This window comes from Pteropus medius, unplaced genomic scaffold (genome assembly GCF_902729225.1).
Source record: "Pteropus medius unplaced genomic scaffold, Ma_sr-lr_union100, whole genome shotgun sequence".
In the NCBI taxonomy this organism is placed as follows: domain Eukaryota; kingdom Metazoa; phylum Chordata; class Mammalia; order Chiroptera; family Pteropodidae; genus Pteropus; species Pteropus medius.
The window spans coordinates 3,517,728-3,540,765 of NW_024346667.1; the positions used below are offsets into that span (position 1 = coordinate 3,517,728).

Genomic DNA, 23,038 nt, shown 5'->3' on the forward strand with positions numbered 1-23,038 from the left:
CAGTGGGTGCTTGATGAAGAGTATCAATAAAGGCTGAGGGACCCAGCAGAGCACCAGATACCAAGTGAAGAGGCAAGTTCGTGTATGGTAATGATCTGACAGCTCAGGCAAGGCACACAGGAGGCTCCACATTTGCAACGAAGAATTCTTACTCAGGCCAGTGTGCAAAGTTAACTTGCCTTATTAAGATTCAGTTGCCCATCTGTCAAAGACTATAACAACAGCGCCGACCTCATGGGATTGTTGTGATATTTAAATGAGATCATATATATGGGATGCTGGGCACAATGCCTGGCACATAACAAGCGCTTGATAAATAATAGCTACGGAGAGCTGCTATTACTGAGACCTAGGCTTCAGGAATTCACAACGTAGGAAAGATAACGCTAACATGAAAAATACGTAAGAAGAAACATAGGCATGGCCTTTCTGTGTGTGGAAACAGCACAGATTTTTTGAATCACAAACACTTGTGTTTGCATTCCAACCCTGTGGTGTACTAGCTACACGATTTTAGGCAAATCATTTAATCTGTCTGAGGTTAATCATGATACTGTATTAATATCTTCTTTCCTAAAAATGTATGAAGTGCCTGCCTACTAAGTAACAGCTATGTCCTGGGTGTTGAAGATAAAGAGACTTGGAAAAGGACACTCTCCTTGTGCTCACAGTATAGATGGGGGGACAGGAGGAGAGACAGGTATAACTGGGGAAAACCAAGTGCTCTGCCAAAGCCAACTCTGCGGAAAACAGGTAAATACTGATGTTCGCTGGAGAGGTCCTGGGCTTCAATGAAGTGATTAGCTCACTCCATCCTTCTTCTAAAGGCAGAAAATAGAAGCTAATAAAGAGGTCTCACTTTTTACAAATAAGAGGGTTTTAGAAACTATTTCGGAAAGTAGAATTGTGAAAATTAGATCTTTTCGAATTTCTTTGGGCTGAGCACTCTGCACATAGATACTTGCCATCGTGATAAAAGGGAGAGTGGGAGAAAAGGTCACAACAGCAACACAAGGCCCTTGGGTAAGATGCTAGGACCTCAGTTTCTCCATCTGTAATACAGGGATAATAACAGGAATCACTCACAGAGTGAGTGCGAGCATTAAGTGAGTAAATTCGTGTAAAATGCTTAGGACGGTGTCTAGCACACAGTGAGTGTTCAGCATATGTTAAGCTATCATTATTCTGTAAGTCATGATTTTACGACAATGGGGTGAAATGTCTTCCTCAGCCTGTACAGGGCCCGTCAGAAACCGATGAATGGGTGGCTCAAAGCCATGAAAAGTAAATTAGAAATTAGTTTTAGAATAAGTGGATTTGCAACTGTCAGCACAAAGTAAAACAACAAAACAAAACAGAACAAGGAGAAATCTCTTATCAACGCAGCTAAAATTCAGCATTAAGCAGACCAACCCCAATATCTTGAATGCAGCATTGGTTGATATCTTAAGTACTTGCTTTACCAACAAAGGCCCAAGGCAGCGGCTTACTTACTAGTTCTTTTTCTCTTCTTTCTCTTAATAGTTCAAAAAAGGAGAAACCAAGACTGTTCCTTCCTTGTGTTGGAGGCTGAGCCCCCGCCCCCCGCCCCCTCCGCTGCCCAGCTTGGTGACTGGGCAGCTCTCCAGTTACCTGGTGCAAAAGCCCCAAGCTCCTTGGCTGCAGGTTGTAACTCGCATCTTATTTGTTTCTTTCTCAGGATTCTCTCAGAATCATCTCTCCTCACTTTTACAGCACAAGTCAAAAGAGAGAGATTTCTGTGACTAGAAGTCAAAAGGTAGAATAGCCCACAGGGGTTTTTCCGCTACAGTCTCTTAGGAAGCTACTATCATTTTCATCCAATCAATGTTTCCAGACTATTGAACTGGTTTTGGAACTTTAGAGAAAGTCCTCACCTTTTCCCTATTATATCTCCTCCACTCCCCTTCAACTCCTTAGGGGCTTTCTCCTCTCTGAAATTTGAACTTAAATTTGAATACAATGTTCCCATAGAAACTGTGGAACTTCTCTTTTCTGCTGGTCTTGCTTGTGTTTAAAAGCTAGATTCCGGCTATCATCAGAACATTCCTTCTCACTCTCCCTTTTAAAAGAGACATATAAAGTGAAGAATGAATACCCAGGAACCTTGGCACATTGCAAACTCTTATTTGTTATAACCTCTATGTGTTGAGATGGTTATTAGGAAATTTGGTTAAGACCAGAGTACCCAATTCTGGTGATCAGTCCAGGAGCTATGACAAAAGTTTTTTCAATGCTAATTAAATCAAAAAGACAGTTGTGATCATCAAGCAAACAATTTCAACATAAAAATATATTCTTTGTGAACTTCCTTGAAAAAGAAAATGATGACAATAGTAGATAGCAATTGTTGCTTGCATTAGTTTTTAAAGAATTTACTTGGTAAGATTAAACAGCTGGCAATTCTATGTTGGGTCTCCTTGCTTTATTTGTTTATTGGGCTGTGAAAATCATAAGATTTACTGTGCTAGAACCCACTGCTTCTCCAGCTGAGAAGGCCCTCCTGAAACCTCAGAGTAGTGCCTCTAAGAAAGAAATCCCCTTCTTTTAAAGAGGGCCTTCTGGGGTAGCATTTCTATTTTTTAGTCTTTTTTTTTTTAAATGAGCTAGAATTGACATATAACAGTAGTTTCAGATGTACAACATGATTCTATATTTAACCGTTTGAAAATTGTGGTAAAATATACATGGCATGAATTTACCTTTGTAACCATTTTTAGGTGTACATTTCGGTGGCATAAAGTACATTGACATTGTTGTTTTTATCTTGACAAAACAAAAGTCTGTACCCTTTAAACACTGACTCTCCATTTCTCCCTCCCCCACAGCTCCTGGCAACCACCATTCAGGTTTCTGTCTCTGAATTTCACTGCTCTAGGTACCTGATATAAGTGGAATCACCCAGCGTTTGTTTTTATGTGTCTGGCTTATTTCATTTAGCATAATGTCTTCATGGTTCATCCATGTCGTGGTATGTGTCAGGATTATACTGCTCTTAAAGGTGTTTTTAACCTTTTTGACAACTCTGCTTATGTTGAAGTTCTTTCAACAGCAGGACGTTTAGTAACAAAGACAAGTCTTGCCAGCTTTCTGTATTTACTCATCTGTAAAATGGGTTCGAGTTCTGTACTGTCATGTAAACAATAAGCAAGCGGGTGTAATAAACCCATAGGATCTAGACATATGGTGGTAAAGCAGACCTGAGTGGGGCTGTGGTGAACTGGAGAGACCTGTGTCTTAGAAAGGTGACCACTGCTCCTCAGTTCCAATCCATATTTCCAATACGTCACGTGGGCCCTGTATTGCATATAAAAATCTCCTGATTTTCATGCGTTGATCACTACTGTTGGGCCAAACAGAACATATTTGCAGGCCAGATCTTACCTACAGGCAACCAGTTAGCAGTCTCTGCTAGGGCTCTGTTAAAAAAACAAAATTCAATGTAGTAATTTTGAAGGTCTAATGGGCTTTATTAAGTGATTCATGAATTGAGGAGATCCCGTCTAGCAACTAGAAGGGCGCTCGGAAGAGTTGTACAAAATGGAGGATTTTACAGGAAGAAGGGTGGAGGAAGGGATCTATTAGGTAAAGAAAAGATTAACTATGGACAGGAACATCTTTTTTGAGGGGGAGGGGGTGAAAACAGGGATGGGTTTTTATTATACAGATTATCTCTTCTTTCTATGGGGGATGGAGAGGGCCTATAGGACACATTACCTTACAGGTGCTTGACCAGAAAATTCTGTACTGGTTGATTAAGATTATGTTTCTGGGGGAGGTTGAAATTGCAGTTAGATCAGGTATGACATATAGGTTTGGTGTCATGGGCTTTTAGCATGAGTGAGGCCATTTTGGGCCTCTGAGTTTTTTTTTTTCTTTAACAGCTTAAGAAAGAGCTAATTTTAGTGTGGTTTCACTGATCCATTCGCGCAATAAAGGTTTAGTAGGTCTGTACTACAGGCTAGGCTACACATACAAGTAAGAATGGTTTAAAAAATATATGATAGGAGCGACATAAATAGTTGCAGCATAAACGCTATAAGAGAGCAAAAATAATGTCTAACATTTACTGAGCACTTCCTACACATCAGGGAGTTTTTAAGAGCTGTACTTGTATTAACTAACTTAAATTTCACAACAATCCTATAAAGTAGTCATTCTTATTGTCTTTATTTTACATATGAAAGCACAGAGCAGTCAAATCATTTATATATAGTCACATAGGTGGAAAGTGCTGAGGTGGGATTTGAACCCAAATGGGTTCCAGAGACCAAGGTCTAGACCAGAAGGGCAGTGGGTGAGGTGTTACGGGGTTAATTTGTGGATCTATGAAAACTTCCAGAGACATTAACTTTAGTCTTGAAGGATGATTTCAGGAAACAAAAGAAGGGAAGGCAAAGTAGGCAGAGAAAATAATTTGGCCCTGGATTAAACCCTAAATTGGCAAGAAATGAGTTTGAGAGGCTGCAAGAGCTCCAACGCCAATTATTCAATTGTTTGTTCTCAACTGAGGCACCAGCTCATCGATAGCTTATAAAAATAAGAATAGTGAAAAGGTAGAGGGCCATTTACAAGGCCCTAAGGTCCTGAGAGCCAACACTCACAGAAATCTCCCTCCAAAACCCCTCCCTACCCACGACCGCCTTCCAGTTCCAGGACTACAAGTCCCGTCGTGCAGCTGGAGCGCAAGGCCCCGCCCCTCAACAGGCCCCGCCCCAGGCCCCGCCCCTCTCGCTCGTCCGTAGCCCCCCTCCCGCCCGGTCAGCGCCGAAGAATTGCCCGGTGGCCGCGGCAGACGGAAGCCGAGCGAGAGTCTCGGCGGCGGCGGCAGGATGGGAGACTCCAAAGTGAAAGTGGCCGTCCGGATCAGGCCCATGAACCGAAGAGGTGAGAGCCGAGCCCACCCGGGGCCACCGCGGCGGAGGCGGCAGGTGCCTGGTGCGCCTTTCCCTTCGCGGCGGCCGCCGTGTGGGGTCCAGCCGCCCCGCCCCCGGAGTCCGTATTCGGGCAGGAGGGCTGCCGGCACACCCCGAAACCTTGTCCCCCGCACCCGCCCGCCTGCGCAGGACGCCCCTCCCCTCGCCCGCACCGCGTCCCGGGGCGCTGCGGGCCCCACGTCCCGGTCCGCTGCCCCTTCCGCCCGAGCGCCCGCCCCGCCGCCCTTTCGCCCTCTCTCTTCCCTTGCCTTTCCTGGGGGGCGCCCTGTTCCTCGCCCCAGGCTCGGTTCCTCCTTCTGCCGCTCATGTCCCTTGGCCCGTGCCTCGCAGCGTCCCTGCTGTCTCCTCTCCAGCTGTCAGTGCGGCCCCCGCCCCTTGGGTCCTCACCCCTCCGGCCTGGCCGGGACAGCCAGGGACCCTGAGGCCCCAAGTCTCTGGCCCAGTCGCCCCACTCTGCACTTTGGTGGCCCGCGGCAGGAAAAATGGCAGGGAATTTGGTTTGCTCTTCCTGAAAAAGTACTCAAGTGCAGAAATTCCTCGCTTTGCTTTTTCACTTTATTATATTCCTCTAATCTGGACGTCCACAAAGAGTTATAAATACTTTGAAATTGAGTGAAAGAGATGTCCCCCTACCTCGCTTTTTTGACTTAAAGTTTTGTTTTTGTTTTTAGTCATATTCGTCATCTCTCAACAATAAATAGTTTAAGTGCCAAGATTCTTGTGAAATTGTATCTATCAGACATTCTCTCTATTCTGCAGGGAGGGTAGAGAAAGCAGATAAACCGGGTACGTTTTAAATCCTCTTTCGACTGTCAAACGGAGTGTAGAGATCGAAGGAGAGGTGGGCTGGGTCTCGGCTTTAATGCTTAACTAGCAGCTTGACTGAGCAAGTTACTTTAGATGAGATAATATATTTGAAAACACTTTCTGTACAAGGTTATATTATTGGGAGTCACTGTTATAATCCTAGGAGATGACTTTTCAAGTAATAAGACTTAACTAATCAAAATCATTTTTAAGTACCAGAGTCATGTTGCAAGTCATTTTGCCACTTCTTTGTCCATAATCAGATATTGTTTAAGTCTTTGTAGAAGTTATGAGTTGTTTTCCAATTTTCCATTTTTTTGCTGGCTTTTACATATAGTGAAATATACAGATCAACCAGTTGATACATGCTTTGTTGTTTTGTCCTTCTTTTGGGAGTTGGTTTATCTCTTCTCTTGGGAGTTATATCTTCTGTCCGTGTTGATGATTCCTTCTGCCCCTGCTAGGTCAGCTTAAGGCTATCAGGTGACACAGAGTTTTTCCTGAGAAGTTAAACTAGTTCTGTCTGCCTCACTAGTTCCATGCTCTGACAAAATGAAAGAACTTAGAGGAACTTTGAAAGTGTTCAAAAGCTTCTGTTCTTCAGTGTTCAGACATCTGTATTTATATTCACCTTAAGCTTAATCACCATCACAGTGATTAGGAAACACCTAAAAAAACAAGCCACATGAAACACAACTGACCTTGGATTTGATTCTGAAAGGATGATTTTAGCACATTCTTAAAATTTCTTTTTAACTTGGAAATGTCAGTGCTAAAAAGAGGCAGCTAGCTAACCAACCACCACAAAAGACCTATTTCAGAACCCTACCCTCTTCTCCTACCCCCATGGGTTTCAATTTTTGAGGGAAAGTATTCTCCTTTTTATAAATTGTCATTAATTAGATTGTAATAATTGTCAGTATCTGAGTTTTGAGGGATGCATAGAATAATAATTTTAGCTATGGAATAGATGTTAGCTGTTTCTTTAGCTGAACCCATTTTAAAATTACGGTTTACACACAGATTCATTATCCCTATAAATAGAAGTGCATTATTTGTGGTGAATTGCTCCATTCCTTTCATGCCATCTCTTACCTAGCCTTATAATTCCTGAATGCACATGAGATTTTTCAGGGATTACAACAGATAATAAAATTGGTTTTATTTCTATTTTTGTCATGAAGTAGTCATTTATGTAAATCTAGAGGTTATGGAATACAATGGGGTGAAAATCTAAAGCCAGAAATATTTAAACTTCTATCTAGAGTTTGTTTAAAAAGGTTAAAACATATTCCTTTCCAGTAATTTTGAAAATAATATCACTTTGACCAATTATTATTTTTGGGAAAGTTAGTGTATTAGATTATAGTTTATGATTGGATAATAAACTTTTAGTCATAATTGTTTCTTGCAGCAAATTAGTGCTGGAATCAACTTCAGAAATCACTCTTCACAAATAAGGATGAGACGAGGATGGATTACTGGGATGATGTAGTTTTATTGTATAGACTCTGATATTTGGACTCACATTAGCTACTCTTTGAGGAAAATCTAAAATTTGCAAGAAGCTTCTAGTATGCCATAAATTTGCAAGAAGCTTCTAGTATGCCATTAAGTTCTTCATGTGATTCAGTATCTGACTGTGCTTAAGTGTTAAGGTAGTTGGTTTATTATTTCACATTTATCATTGAAATAAGAGTCAATCTTTTTTTGCTAAATTCTTTGGGGGTTTAGGAAACTTAGTCATTTGAACATTAAGCATTAGGCCCTAATCTCTTGCAATAATAGCAAGAGATGTAATGGCTAATGAATATGCTTTTGTCAGAAATATTTTTCTTGTTATACATTTTAACATTATACTAACAAAACAGACAAAAACTAAGAATGGAAAAGTCTCTGAAATCTTCCATCTTGGCAGTTCATACTCTTTATTTCCTTTCCACTTTGTGCTCACATGCATATGTAATCTTACATAGTTTTAATTTTGCTTTTGTTCATCTGAAATATGAACTTAAACAAGCTAAAGATAAAGGGTAAACTTGTTTGGTCACGAGCTCTTGAAGTTCTATTTGCAAATATTGTTTGTCTTTCATGTTATCTTTCAGACTTGTACAGCTCACCAGGTGACTCTGGTTGTGTTCTTCAATATACTATAAAGAACACCCATTTATACATTATTTATCATTCTAATTATTACATGAGCTAAAAGTTTTATAAGCATAATTGATGGTATTAGCTAGATCGGCGATACTCTCCTGTTCAGAAATTTGATCTTTTATAACTTTAGGTGGTTTAGAAAATATTTAATATTTATTGAGTGCCTGCCAGATATCTCTAGTTTATATCAGTTATTATAGGATCTTAGCGCCCTTCTTCAAGGGGCTTCCTATATTTAAATATGTAGAAGATCAAGTACCAAAATCAATAAATCTATATAAAAAGTGTTGGGAAAACACCTTTGCTCTATCTATCTAGCCTAAGGTTAGTAAAACCAGAAATTACAGTAGAAATTTAGCTAGAGAGAAAAGCAGTAAAATGGGTTATTGCAGGTGTTAGGAAGCTTGGACGATAAATTTATTTGTCAACAGGCATTTCTCAAAGGGTCTACTTTGCATTTTACAGTACCTGATGCAGTGAAAGACACAAAAAGAGAAGAATGTGATGTCTAATAGAGTCAGTGCTTAAGTAAATCGCTGTCCAGTATCTCAGTGGAAAGACTATTATATAGATATTAAAAATGATGAAAATCAAAACCATTTAACAAGGAAGGCTGTTTTCTATGTTAGAAGTAAAAGCAGAATGTAAAACGGGATGTGTAACTGTTTTGAATCTCTTCAGCCTAGTCACTGAATCTACTCTAAGATTATTACTACATAAAAATGTAAACAAGAATGGGTAAGGGCCAGAAAGAAACATGAAAAAAGATTGATTGGTCTTGTCGAGAGAATTTTATTTCCTAAAAACTTTCTCTTGTGTTGTCTAGTATTGTAGCTTTTAGCTTTTTCAAGCGTGCTTTATGGTTCATGCTCATGAGGAAATGAGTGTCATGTGAATAGATAAGATTGAAAGGTAAACACCTATAGCAGATCGCCAGGGGAGTGATAAGGAAACATAGGAATTCAGAGGAGTGAAAGAGCTCTGGAAGCCGGGTGATTAGGGAAGGCTTCTCTAGGGAGAGAGAACTTTAGTTGGACTTGGAAGAGGGCGCTTGTAATTGGAAATGGGCACCAGGTAGGAGGGTGTATGGCTGAGGAGGGAGTATGGCCCGAGAGCAGAGGCACAGAGCCGGGAATGAGCTAGGCAAGTTCAGGCAGCAGAAACTAGCTGAGCCTGCCAGAAAAGAAGGTTCTGTGAGACTGATTAAGGAAGGATGAGATTAGAAAGGCAGGGTGAAATTGCAGTGAGCTCTGATGCTAGCTAGGCCCAGAAATCTAGATTTAGGATGACTGGTCCATGTGCTCTAATTCAGCTTTGTAGAACTTCCTGTGGGTCTTGGACACAGCATAAAGGAGAAATATTGTCAGCACGCAGGGCAAGATTGAAAGCCTGAGTAGATGACTTGATTCTGGGCATAGCTGGGCAACATTTAAGATTGCATGGCGAAAATGAAGCCCTGTGAATAGAAAGAATAAGGAGGCCCGGTCAAAACCAAGTTAGCAGTCGTGAATCAAAAGACAAGGTAAAACTGAAGTTGCTTCCATATCTTGGCTATTGTAAATAATGCTGCAGTGAAGTGGGGGTGCATCTATCTTTTTGAATTAGTGTTTTGGATTTCTTCAGATAGATGCCCAGAAGTGAAATTGCTGGGTTATATAGTAGTTCTATTTTTATTTTTTTGAAGAAACTTCATACTGTTTTTCGCAGTGGCTGCATCAGTTTACAATCCCACCAACAGTGTACGAGGGTTTCCTTTTCAAATAAGTCAGACAAGAAGACAAATACCACATGATTTCACTTATTTGTGGAATCTAAAAAGCTAAATGAACAAACAAAACAGCAACAAATTATAGAGAACAAACTGATGGTTGCCAGATGGAAAGAGTGTTGGGGGGCTGGGTGGAAAAGGTGAAGAGATTAAGGAGTACAAATTGGCAGTTATAAAAATAGTCACGGGGCTGTAAACTACAGCATAGGGAATATAGTCGATAATATTTTAATAACTATGTATGGTGCTAAACTTATAAAGATAACTTTGTAAGTTATATAGATGTCTAATTGCTATGTTGTACACCTAAACTAATACAATGTTGTATGTCAACTGTAATTGAAAAAAAAAATTTAAGACAAGGTAAAAATGAGGAAGTAGGAGGAAGTAGGAGGAAGTAGGAGGAAGCTTAGAAGGCCCTTGTCAGTGGAGAAACAGGTAATCCTTAAGAAATGAAGGGCAGGGTAGGACTAGAGAATCTTTTTAAAACAGGAAGATGTTTTTGACCCTGAGGCCAATGGTGGTTCTTTGGCCTCAGGGAGAACCGATGTTGGAGTTAAGGATGACTATGGATGGAAATTTCTGGCATATTTTCTAAAACAGAAGATACTTGTTTTACTGGCATCTGCTTGATATGTTAATGAGACACACATCTATTACAACATTCTTTTGTTTCTGCTGTCAACTTGGTGCCTGAAATTGGGATTTATACACATAGAGCCATAGGTTTTTGCAGAAGAAAGCACAAGTTTATAAAATAAAATAAAATAAAAATTTGTTTGAATTGACATTTACTTTTACCCCCTCCCCTCCGTAAAACAATGACCGATGTCTCACTTTCCCAGGTGTCAGTATTGAAGATGGAAGAAGCCATTGACAAGACTATTCATTAAGCAAATGAATTGAGATGTTTATTGAATGGAAATGGATTTATTATTGATCTTTATGCTTGCTGATCAGGTCTTGTGTTCAGCAGAGCATGTTCTTAAAAAACACTTGGCAAAGATGAGTAGTGTAATCTAGGGAGAAGTGTGCGAAGCTAACCATCTACGGGACACAAATCCATGACTGAATTGGCACTGGGCTTTAACTCTCAGAAGCTACAGATGTCTTTAAAAGATGGTATTGATTAACCCATTCAATTCAACACATATTGATTGAAGAAAAATAATAGCCACTTTTTGAGAGAGATTCCTATTCGTGAGCTATGGAGTTTGATACATTTTATTAGTTATTTTATTCTTCAAACAAGACTTTGAAAAAGATACAGAATTTCTATTCAACAGACTGTCAGAGAGGTTAAGTAACTCCCCCAGAATTACCAAAAACCAGTATTTTGGAGCCTGAATTTCACCTATTTTCATCTACTTAAAGCCTGTGTTTTTACTACTATATTGACTATGATGATCTTTAAGAGGGGACCTTACATTCCTGAATTTACATAATTTCCAAAGAGGTTATATGAGAAGCATAAGGCATGATCTTTGAGCAAAGGTGCTCACTGTCTTGTTGGTAATAAGAGATGCACAGGTGAGTCAATTTTAAGAATATGTGCACAGTGCAGTGACGACAATGCATTATGAACTTAAAAATGGGGGCGGGCCTTCAGAACAACGAGGAATGAGATGATGGCAATGGTCAGGGAGGAAGGCACGGCATTGGGGATGCATAACAGGAGTTGTTGGCATTAGAAAAATGTGGATGTAGAAATGAGCAAGACATTTGCAAGAAAAGAGAGGAGGTTAGCCATAAAAATTCAGACAGCAGGAAGTAGACAGTATCTGTATAACTAACAGTTATCGAGAGGTGGTTTTATGCTGACATGGTGCTGAGCACTGAACTAGATTATTTCAGTTAATCTTCACAACAAGTGCTAGGAAGCATTTCTACTGTAGCTCCATTTTACAGATGAGAAAATGGGAATTTTGACAACCTTAGCAACTTGCCCCAAATCACATAGGTATGAAGTGGAGAAACTGGTACTTAGAACCTGGGCAGTTCAACTCCAGAGCCCCAGCTCTTAAATTCCGTGCTTTCTTGGACAGGCTGAGAGGGTATAGGACGTGAGGGATGGGAAGAGTGATGGAAATTGGCCTTTTTTAATTAGAGAGATTTATAGGGAATTAGAGGGATATGAAGTTATTTTGAGGTACAACGCGATTAAGAAGGGTCTCAAACATTGAGAAGTACAGTGACTATAGGTTTTCGAATAGAACAGTGGCACTGTTAGAGTGATGCTTTAGGATGGTAAATTAATTTATGTGTCTTTACCCTGCCCACAAGCTAGTAAGTTAGCTTGCTGCTGTTTCAGGGATCCTGGTAGAAGACATGAGACTGCTGGGGCTTCTGGTCAGAGGACTTACTTGTGGCACAGCAAGCAGGGTGAGCAGTTCCTCTTGCCTGCAGATTTTGCAGGGGCCATGTGGAGGAGTCGAGATGGATGTAGCGCAAGCAGTGGGTTTATGTTGCATCTGAGGAACACTGAACTTGGGGAATCCATTGCTTTAAAATGATAAGCAAGCCTGTTCTTTGTCCTGAAGGAAGACCTACGCTGGCTGCAAACACATTTCTGAGAGATGGGCTGGGTAAAGAGCATTTATGGCTTTGCATTCTCGATTTATCCAGCAATAATGTGCCAAGGTGGCATGAAAGCAACTGAAATTTAGGAAATATAGGGAGACTGCAAACATCTGATTTAGATGACTAAGTGAATGAATGCTGCTGTCATTAACTGAGATCAGAAGTATAGGAGAAGCAGGTTTTAGGATGGATGTGTGGGAAATGACGAGTTCTATTCTTGAACATCCAAAATATTTAGTCATTATTTATCATGTGCCACACAACCGCACCTATAACTGTGACTAAGATATAGTGCCGGGCTGGAAGAAACTCAACAAAATTGTTGAGTTTTAGGTGTCTGAAGAGGTGCAGCCAAGCGGGTGGATCCAGAAGTTTGTATATGTGGATTTGAAACTGAGAAACGGGATAACATGCAGATTTGGGCGTCGTTACTATATTTAGGAGATAGGACAAACACCAAATTAAGGTGTTTTCTTAATTTGGAAGGAGGAGATCACAGAGACCAAGAAGAGAGATATAAGGATAAGCAGGTGAAAATTATATGGAAGCCCAGGGGAAGAACTGTGTCAAAAAATGAATGGCCAGTTGTCAGATATCACAGGAATTGTATGTATAACACTGAATTATGTTCAGTGGATTTGGGATCATGGCAGTTAATGGTAAATTTTCAGAAGAATAATTTTGACAGAATGAATGAATTAGTGTTGGTGTGTAGGTAGTAAGCTGAGAAATATGTGAGCATGCCCATACGGAGGCAGCGAGTATACGTGAATAGTCTTTCATGAAGTTCCATATAACAGGAAAAGGGTAAAGAGTGGTATCCAGAGCTGTAGTTAGGAACAGGTCTTTTTTTTTTTTTTGTTTTTTTCTTTTTTTAAAGTCTAGGAGATGTTTGAGCCTCGTTATAGAGAGGGAAGTTTTTGAATTTTGGGAGGAAGAGAATAATTATGTAATGGAAGAGCCTTGGAGTGCTTAATTTTCTTGATGAGGTAGAATGTTAGGTTATTAAGAGTAAGAAGAATTGGGTTGGCTGAGGTCTCAAGAGTAGTGAGTGTTTAGAAATGTGGTCAGAGGCCTCTAACCATGTTTTATATCTGTTGAGGACAGTGGGGTCAGTCCTTTTAAGGTATGAGCTGTAATTCACATATCAGTAGTGTACAATTCAGTGGCTGTTAGTGTATTTGCAGAGTGACGCAACCATCACCACTGTCCAATTCCAGAACATTTTCATCATCCCAAAGAGACTCTCTCTCATATGCAGTCACTGTCGACCCTCCTCCTCCCCGCCGCCCCTGGCAACCACTAGTTTGATTCTTGTCTCTCTGGATTTGCCTATTCTGGACATTTCATATCAATGAAATCATACAATATATAGACTTTTGTATCTGACTTCACTTGGCATAATGCATTCAGTGTTTATCCATGTTGTACATGAATCAGTACTTCATTCCTTTTAAAGCAGAATAATCTGTGATATGGATATGCTGTATTTTGTTTGCCCATTCATCAGTTGATGGGCATTTGGCTTGGTTATTATGAATAATACTGCTGTGAAATTTGTTTATAAGTTTTTGTATGGATGTATATTTTCATTTCTCTTGGGTATATATATCCGTAAAAGTGGAGTTGCTTGGTCATATAATAACTTGAACTTTGAGAAACTGTTAAATTGTTTTTCAAAGTGAGTGCACCATTTTACATTCCCACCAATAATGTATGAAGGTTACAGTTTCTCAACGTTTATGCCAACACTTGCTGTTGTCCCTCTTTTTGATTATTGCTATCCTAGTGGGTGTGAAGTGGTATCTCATTGTCTAATGTTATTGAGCATCATTTCATGTGTTTATTGGCCATTCATATATCTTTGGTGAGAGCTCTTTAAAAACTCTATTCTTATTTTTAAAATTAGGTTTTCTTTTTATTATTGTGTTCATAGGTCCCATATCATATATATGATTTGCAAAGATTTTCTTGATTTTTGTGGGTTGCCTTTTCATTCTCTTAATGGTGTCCTCTTTGAAATACAAAAGTTTTTCATTTTGATGTGGTCCAATTAATCTAGTTTTTCTTCTGTTGCCAGCACTTTTGATGTTATATCTAAGAAACCATTATCTAACCCCAGGTCACATGGATTTATGTCTATGTTTTCTCCTAAGGGTTTTTATAATTATAGCTCTTACATTTAGGTCTTTGATCCATTCAAAGTTAATTTTTGAACATGGCGTCAGGTAGAGGTCTAGTTTTATTCTTGTCCATGTGGATGTCCAGTTGTCCCAGCACCATTTGTTGAAAAGACTATACTTTCCCCGTTGGATTATCTTGGCACCCCTGTGGAAAAGAGTTGACCATTAATGTGACAGTATATTTCTGGACTCTCAATTCTATTCCATTGATTTATTCTTATGTTAGTACACTGTCTTAATTACTATAGTTTTGTAGTATGTTTGAAATTGGTGAGTGCGGTCTTTCTGCTTTGTTATTTTTGAAGATTGCTTTGGCTATTCTAGTTTTGCCTTGTAAGTTTTTATATACCTATTTCCTAGCCCTCTGAGGTTGATTAGTTTCTTGAATATACACATTTGTGTTTTTTTGCCACATAAGACTTTTAATTATTTTCATGCTATAACTTCTCTTTCCCTTATCAGGGATCCTGCGTTGGCTCTTCCTTCATCCCTAAGTCTTCTCTTTAGTCATATTATAGCTTAGTTAGATTTTATTTTTTATTTATTGAATAGATTTGCCCATTCACTGGTAAAAACATAAAAATAGGTTATTAGGATATTTTGTATATCTCTTATTATCTAGTTTGCTTTTTACCTATGTAGCATCACATAACTTTTTTTCCCTGGGTCAGTGGGCCTTAAGCAACTTTTAAGTATAGTAAAGAAGTGTAAGTCATATTCTCTATCTGCCACTAAAAATATTACATTTCAGTTGGTAAAACAAGTCCTTTGTACATGAATTATTAGTGGTGAATATTTTATTTACATATGCATAGACATGTAAAAGTATTAGGACTATGACAGTTTAAAATAGAACCATATATAGCATGCAGTTTGCAATTTAATTAAAATGTGACTTTTACAAATAATTTGTCTTCATTTTAAAAATGGATTTTTATCAATTTAAGAGTAATTTGTAGTTAGTTTTTTAGGACTGTGACGGGTAGGTAAAGGGAGATACATTTATATTTCTAAGTAGTAGATTCGACTTGAACCTAATTTTTTAACTTTCTGGAGATTTAGAAAGCAGATTATTAAGTAGGCAACTCAGAATTATTTTGTCCACACTGAGAATGATGCATGGAACATGAGTTATGTAAAGGGAGTCTCCCAGGCCCTGCCCATCTTTTACTATGATGTCATTGGGGAATGAGCCTTAGCCGATTTGTGCATTGAAGAAAGACTCGTTTCAAATTATTGTTCACTTTATGAGGTGACTAATTTGCTGGCTGAATAAACTGAATTGTCAGCTGTAGATATTTTAATATTCAACTTGAGGAACTTGACCTAGGAGGGATCCTGTTTGGAAAATAATATGGGATCTTTAATGTTAGAGGAGTAAATTTTTCTTCTTTTTAAAGGACTTATGGATACATCAAAGCATTCGTGGTGCTGAGTACTATAAATAAAGCTTAATTAGTCATGATATGAACTTAAAGTACTTAACTTTAAGATCACTCTGGTTTTTTATTGGTTTCCAGACATAGCACTAATTAAATCCCAATCTTGTTATTTTGGGCTTCACTAGGAATAAATTGTTGTCCATGTGTTACTTATAATAATGATGAATATTTGGTGCTATTTTTTTTTATTGCGGTAAAGCGTACATAGCATAAACCATTTTTAAGTGTACAGTTCAGTGGCATTAAGTACATTCACACTGTTGTGCAACCGTTACCACCATCTTTCTCTAGAACTTTTTTATCTTGCAACAATAAAACCCTGTCCCCATGAATCTTTAGTCCAGTCCCTGGCAACAACCCTCTAGCTTTCTGTCTATGAATTTAACTACTCCAGGCACCTCATCTAAGTGTAATTATACAGTATTTGCCCTTTTGTGACTGCTTATTACACTTAGCGTGATATCTTCAAGGTTCATTCATGTTTTAGCAAAGTTTCATTCTCTTTTAGGGTTGAATAATATTATGTTAAATGTATATACCACGTTTTGTTTATCCATTTATTTATCACTGGTCAGTCGGGCTGCTTCTACCTTTTGGCTCTTGCGAATAATGCTGCTATGAACATGGGTGTACGTCAGCGCTGTGTTGGGAAAGCAGTGTGCATAGCAGCTAGGCTCTTTTTAATCTTAAGTATTGTTGCAAACAAAGAAGAAGATGTTTATCTTTTAGATTTTTGGTGTTGGTTTTTTTTTATTAAAACATTTTAAATTCAGATTAAATTTAAGGCCTACATTTTTGACTGCTGTCTAATCACTGCTCTGCTTTCTAAGCTGTATAGAGCAAGAAGTTTTCCATGGAGAATGTGTTATATTTAGAATCTTGCAGCAGTATAATTTAGTTCAATCAGCTTGTAACTTTTGATAGTACACTAACTATAGCATTTATATTAAAATACTTTTCATATATTTGATCCCTAAACTCTTCAAACTCACTGATTTATTTGCTTGGGTGTGTGTCCTAGGCTTTCCACCCATATTCTAAACAGTCTTCTAAAAAGCCTTCTCTTAATATCTATGTACCAATCAACAGAGTTGAGGTGGGAATTTTGTTTGATAATTAAAACTGAGCTAATAAAGAAGAGAGGATAGTTGTTGATATTTTAAAAGCCACCTTTGATTGAAGTTAGATGTAGAGACATTTGTAAGAGTTGCACTTTTCAGGACAAAATGAGTTTAGGTTTGATATGTTAGTTATTAGGTGATTCTTTGTATTATATAGGATATTCCAATGGTTGGTTTCTTTCTTATGATATTTAATGCTTCCAAATTATTGTATCTAATGAAGTCATGAAGGAGAGGAGGGAGGACCTGTGAAAAAGGGAAAAAGCATACAAATATTGAAGGAAAATGTTTGGGTCTCTTTTCAATTCAAGACCATTTGAAGTGAAGGCAAAGTACTACTTGTGGGGGAAATATTGATTTACAGTTTTTCAGGCATGCATTCTGGATGTATACTTTTGCATACAGAGCTATACATGCAGCTCCTTTGCTCAAACCACACTTTCTTGCAAGAAACTAATAAGAAACCTTTGTGGTGGTTAGTGAGATAGTAGATTCTGAGTCACAGTACAGTTTCCGGAGAGTTGATAATGCATTTGTGTATAATACAGATTTGACTGTAAAGAGTCAGCTAATACAATATGGTCAGAGACCATTAAAGGGTAGTATTGACAAAATATGGTGATTGCAAACTTTCTTGAACTCTGGGCCTGAAAAAAAAGGAATTTGAAATTTTTTTCCAGTATGGCTAAAACTTTTTTGCAGCCTTTCTATGATAGTCTAGAAAGAATTTAAACACAAAGCATTAAGAAATTGGCTTTAATGCTAGTTGGCTATAGTGGCACATGTGCTTTTTTGGCAGTTAGGTTTCCATACGTAGGTAAAACATAACTCTGATGTTTTCCTTTCAGTTCTCTTTGCCTGAAAAATGTATTGGCTAAAAAAAAAAAAAAAAAAGACCACTACATTTTTTGTGCTTCTAGGTTATTTTTGTGAAAACCAGCGTAGAATATCTGATATGAGAAAAGCTGAGTTGTGGTAGGCACAGGGAGGGAATTTTTTATTTTTATTTGTCTCAGTTATATAAGTTAAAACAAAACAAACAAACAAAAAGAAATTATCTTTCCTGGCACTGGAAATACTTTAAAGTTATAGTGAGTATGACATTGACGTTTGGCCAAGGTTCTTTGGAAAACACAAAATAACTACAGTGGAGGGCAGCTCCTTTCTTAGAGCATATCTTTGGGTAGTAGAGATAAGGCAAACAGAAACAGTTTAATACTTTGGGTCAGAAAAATAAAAGAATATAAAAATATGAGAACATAAATATGATATGGCCTATACTTTAAAAAAAGCTTTATTGACATAATTTACATGTCATACAGTTTGACCAAGTCACTGGTTTTTATTATGCTCATGCAGTTATGCAACTACAGCACAGTCAATTTTAGTACATTTTCATCACCCCAGAAGAAAATCATATCCACTAGCAGTCACAGCCCAGCCCTAGGCAAGAACTAGTCTGTTTTCTATCTCTATTTCCCTATTTTAGACATTTGAAATAAGTGGAATCATGTAATATGTGGTCTTTTGTGATTGGCTTCTTTCACTTAGCACAAGCTTCATCCACGTTATAGTATGTATTAGTATTATTCCTTTTAATTGCCAAATAATGTTCCATTTTATAGATATTCCACCTTTATTTATTCATTATTTGATAAACATTTGGTTTGTTTCTATTTTTTTTTTGCTATTATGAATAGCCAAATAATATTGCTATGATCATTCATGTACAAGCTTGTGTGTGGACGTAGGTTATCTTTTCTCTTGGCTATATATCTAGGACTGGGAATTGCTGGATCACATGCTAACTGTGTTTAACCTTTGAGGAACTGCCGAACTGTTTTTTGAAGTGATTGCACCATTTTACATTCCTACCAGTTATGAGGGAAGGTTCCAATTTCTCCATATCCTTGCCAATACTTGTTATTACCTGTCTTTTTAACTATAGTTATGCTAGTGGGTGCGAGGTGGTATCTCATTGTTGTTTTGATTTACATTTCCTCAGTGTCTAATGATGTTGAGCATCTTTTCTTGTGCTTATTGGCTATTTTTATATCTTTTTTTTGAAAGATGTCCATTTGGATCCTTTGTCCATTTTCAATTTGGGTTATCTGTCTTTTTATTATTGAATTGTTAGTGTTCTTTATATTTTCTCATGCAAGTCTCTTGTTGGATATCTAATTTACAGATATTTTCTTGATTCTGTGGGTTGTCTTTTTACTTTTTTCTGGTGTCCTTTGAAGCACAAAAGTTTTTCATATTGAAGTGGTCCAATCTATCTATTTTTTCTTTTATTGCTTTTGCTTTTGGTGTCTAAGAAACTATAACCTAATCCGAAGTCATGTGGATTTACTCTTACATTTTCTTCAAAGAGTTTCATAGTTTTAGCTCTTGCACATTTATGTCTATAACCTATTCGAGTTGAATTTTATATATAGTGTTAGGAAGGGGTCTGACTTCATTCTCTTGCACGTGGATATCCAGTTGTCTCGGCATCATTTGGCCATAAATGTGACAATATATTTTTGGATTCCCTGTTCTATTGATCTGTCTATCCTTCTTTCCTTAACGTTAGCACCACACTGTCTTGATTACTGTAGCTTTGTAGTAAGTTTGAAATTGGTGAGTGTGGTCTTTCTACTTTGTTTTTCTTTTTCAAGATTGTTTTGGCTATTCTGGATTGTGTGCACTTTCGTATATATTTTAGGATCAGCTCGTTAATTTTGGAAAGAAAAAAAAGCCAGCTGAGATTTCGATAGGGGTTGCCTTAAATCTTGGAGTCCAGTTTGAGGAATATTACCATCTTGACAGTATTAAGTTTTTCAATTTATGAATATAAGATGTCTTTCCATTTGTTTAAGTCTTTAATTTCTTTCAATGATGTTTCAAAATTTTCAGTGTACTTATCTTGAAATTCTTTTAAATTTATTCCTTTGTATTTAAATCTTTTTGATGTCATTATAAATGAAGTTGTTTTCATAGCTTTATTTCTGGATTTTTCATTGCTGGTATGTAGAAATGCAACTTATTTTTGTATATGGATCTTAGCCTGTAATGTTGCAGAACTTGTTTCTTCTAGTTGTCTTTTAGTGGATCCCTTAGGATTTTCTATCCACAAGATCATACCATCTGCAAATAGAGATAGTTTTACTTCTTTCTTTCCAATCTGGATGCCTTTTATTTCTTTTTCTTGCCTAACTGCCCTGACCAGAACCTCTAGTACAACGCCGAATAGAAGTCGCAGTAGTAGACATCCTTATCTTAGTCCCGGTGTTAGAGAGAAAGCTGTTCAACCTTTCACCATCGACTGTGATGTTAGCCGTGGGTTTTTGTAGATCCCCTTTATGAGGTTGGGGAAGTTCCTTTCTATTCCTAGTTTGTTGAGTGTGTTTATCATGAAAGAGTGTGGGATTTTTGTCAAATGCTTTTTCTGAAGTAATTACTTTAAAAAATGACTATTTTCCCTGTCCCCCCCTTTTTTTTATCTGCAGAAATTGACTTGCATACCAAATGTGTGGTGGATGTAGATGCAAACAAGGTTATTCTTAATCCTGTAAATACTAATCTTTCTAAAGGAGATGCCCGGTAAGTTAAGAAACAATGTTATGATCAGTGGATTTTTAAATGACCGAAAGCTGAATTGAGTTTATCTTAGCAAATATTGAATGCTTCCTATGTAGAGACAGGTCGCCATCAAGGTGAAGAGATGAGGTCTATGAAATGGAATGACTAAGTGCCAGAATGAGCTTTTTAGACTGTATCAGAGCAGAGAGCTTAGATTAGATGGTGAAATAATTGAGGAGGTCTTCTTGAAGGTGAGGTGCTGGCTGGAGGATTAAGTAATATGGAAATGGGAGGAAGTGGGGTAGAAGGATAGGCTTTTAGATTGTTCCTCAGCTTAGGTTGCTTTTACTTCTGCCAGTTCTTTCAAATCCTGTGTCAGTCAGAGCCCATTTCAACTGCTACCTTCTTCCTAAAGGCATTTCTGCAGCCTTCAGGGTCCTTTCCCTCCAAGACTTTAAAATCTACTGGAGAGCTACACTGAACAATCCAAAACAATATATAATAATTAAATCTTTGTACGCTATAATCTCTACTACCCAATTTAATTATTATATATTGTTTTGGATTGTTCAGTGTAGCTCTCCAGTAGATTTTACGATCTTGGAGAGAAGGGACTCTGTCAGGGATTGAGAATGAATACTTGAGTATCATTTCTGGGTTTGGATGATAGAGAGAGGGCAAGAAGATGTAAAGAAAGTGAATTTGGGGAAGAAGGAAGAGATTAAATTGGTTGTTTTCAATAAGTGCAGGGAAATTAATTAAATAGCTGGGATCAGACTACAGAAGACTTTGAAAGCAGATAAGGAAATTTGGTCTGTATTTTTATTGATAAGATGTCCTCTTTGACAGGTTTTGAATATTGTGATTAAAGTGGTGGATTAGGAAAAGTTAGCAGCGTAGAGGATGGATCAAAGTGGGGAAAAGCTGGCTTTTCCTAGAGATCAGCTATAACAGAGGTGTTTTTGCACTGACTTTGGTAGTAGAGAACATAAGTTAGACAGTGCCTGCCATGATGGCTCCCACAAGGTAGACATAATAAATACTCGTAGAAACAATATTGTACTGTACATGGAAATACACAGGACATAAATGTTCTTTGGAGCTGAGTTGAATTTGAGTTGAAAAAAGCACTGGACTTTGAGTCAGAAAATCTGAAATTGAATCCTTACTTAACTATGTAGTTGTAGCTAGTTATTTTTTTAACTTTTTTGAACCTCATCTGTACGATGCCTGCCTTACCCGTCTCACAGATGTGTTTTCTGAACATCAAATTGGTGATTGCTAAAGTGTTTTGTAAAGTGTTTTATAAATGTTCAGCTTTATTGTTATTGATGTAGAGATATTTCTTCAGCATCTCTAGCACATGGGTACCATCAGATATGCTGTTATCAGGGTGCGAAGGTATAGATGTGTCAGAAATGATGCTGGGATTTGGGGCCTGCTAATTGAATGACCTATTGTCTTGAGATTAATTGAGATCATTAATTTGAGGGGCTGTTTATTGCTCTTAGTTTTTTTTCAGTCTTGGGAATGTCACTTTATTTGGAAATTTGGGCACTTCTGAACAAGCTTGGAGGCAATATTCTGTGATGGAAAGTGTTGGCTTTATATAAAGACTGACTTGGTTCAAATTCTGACTTTGCTACTTGCTAGCATAGATTACCTACGTGTGGTCTTTACTTATGAAGTGTTTTAGTTTTCTGTTGCTCCATAACCAATTACTTCAAAAGCCTAGTGGCTTAAAACAACGATAATCATTTTTTATGTTATGGTTTCTGTGGGTCAGGAATTCAGATACAGCATAGCGGAGATGGCTGCTCCATGCTGTCTGGAGCCCAGCTGGGAAGCTTGAAGGCAGGGGCTGGAATCATCGAGACAAGGCTCCATCACCCAGGTCTGGTAGTTTGTGTTGCCTGTTGGCTGGAGACTTCGCTGAGGTAGTGGGCATTTTGTGATCTTTAAATCTCAGGGATTTGTGAAAGAATTAGATAGCACCTTTTGGTGCTGTCTATCCACAGAATATCTTGGATGGCTTTTTTTTCCATATGCTGAAAATACAAATTGAGTACTACTTAGTGCTTAGAGTACCATCTGATAAAAAACTTAAAAATGACAACTTTCAATAGGGTTGTATGTAGTAGTGGTTTTTGGTTAAGTAAAGTTAGGAAGCACAACTTTGTTTTTTAAAAAACAACTTTTTTTTTGACATGTGATATATATATATATATATATAGAAAAGTGTATACAGCTTGATGAATTTTCATAAGTTGAACACACTCCCATAACCGGCACTCAGATAAAAAACAAGAACATTACTAGTGTGACAAAAGACCACCTCTTGAAAAGTGCTTTTCTTTTAATGTAATATTAAGGTGAAAAAAGAAAATAGAAATTTTGGAATGTAGCAGCCCAGTGGTATATATTCACTTTATTAAATTTGAGGAAAAATAGGTAAGAAAGC

At 37.8% G+C, this 23,038-nt stretch overlaps 1 protein-coding gene across 7 annotated transcripts in view; it reads left to right on the top strand.

Annotated features, from left to right (window-relative positions):
- The first annotated feature begins 4,746 nt into the window (after positions 1–4,746).
- KIF13B (kinesin family member 13B) overlaps positions 4,747–23,038 on the top strand; it is a 167,371-nt gene continuing 149,079 nt past the window's right edge. For all 7 annotated transcript variants that reach the window (XM_039875850.1, XM_039875853.1, XM_039875855.1 and 4 more), the window contains exons 1-2: positions 4,747–4,905; positions 20,505–20,598. In XM_039875850.1, coding sequence (XP_039731784.1) covers positions 4,851–4,905; positions 20,505–20,598 — 149 coding nt within the window. In that variant the 5' untranslated portion in view covers positions 4,747–4,850. The remainder of the gene's footprint in view (positions 4,906–20,504; positions 20,599–23,038) is intronic.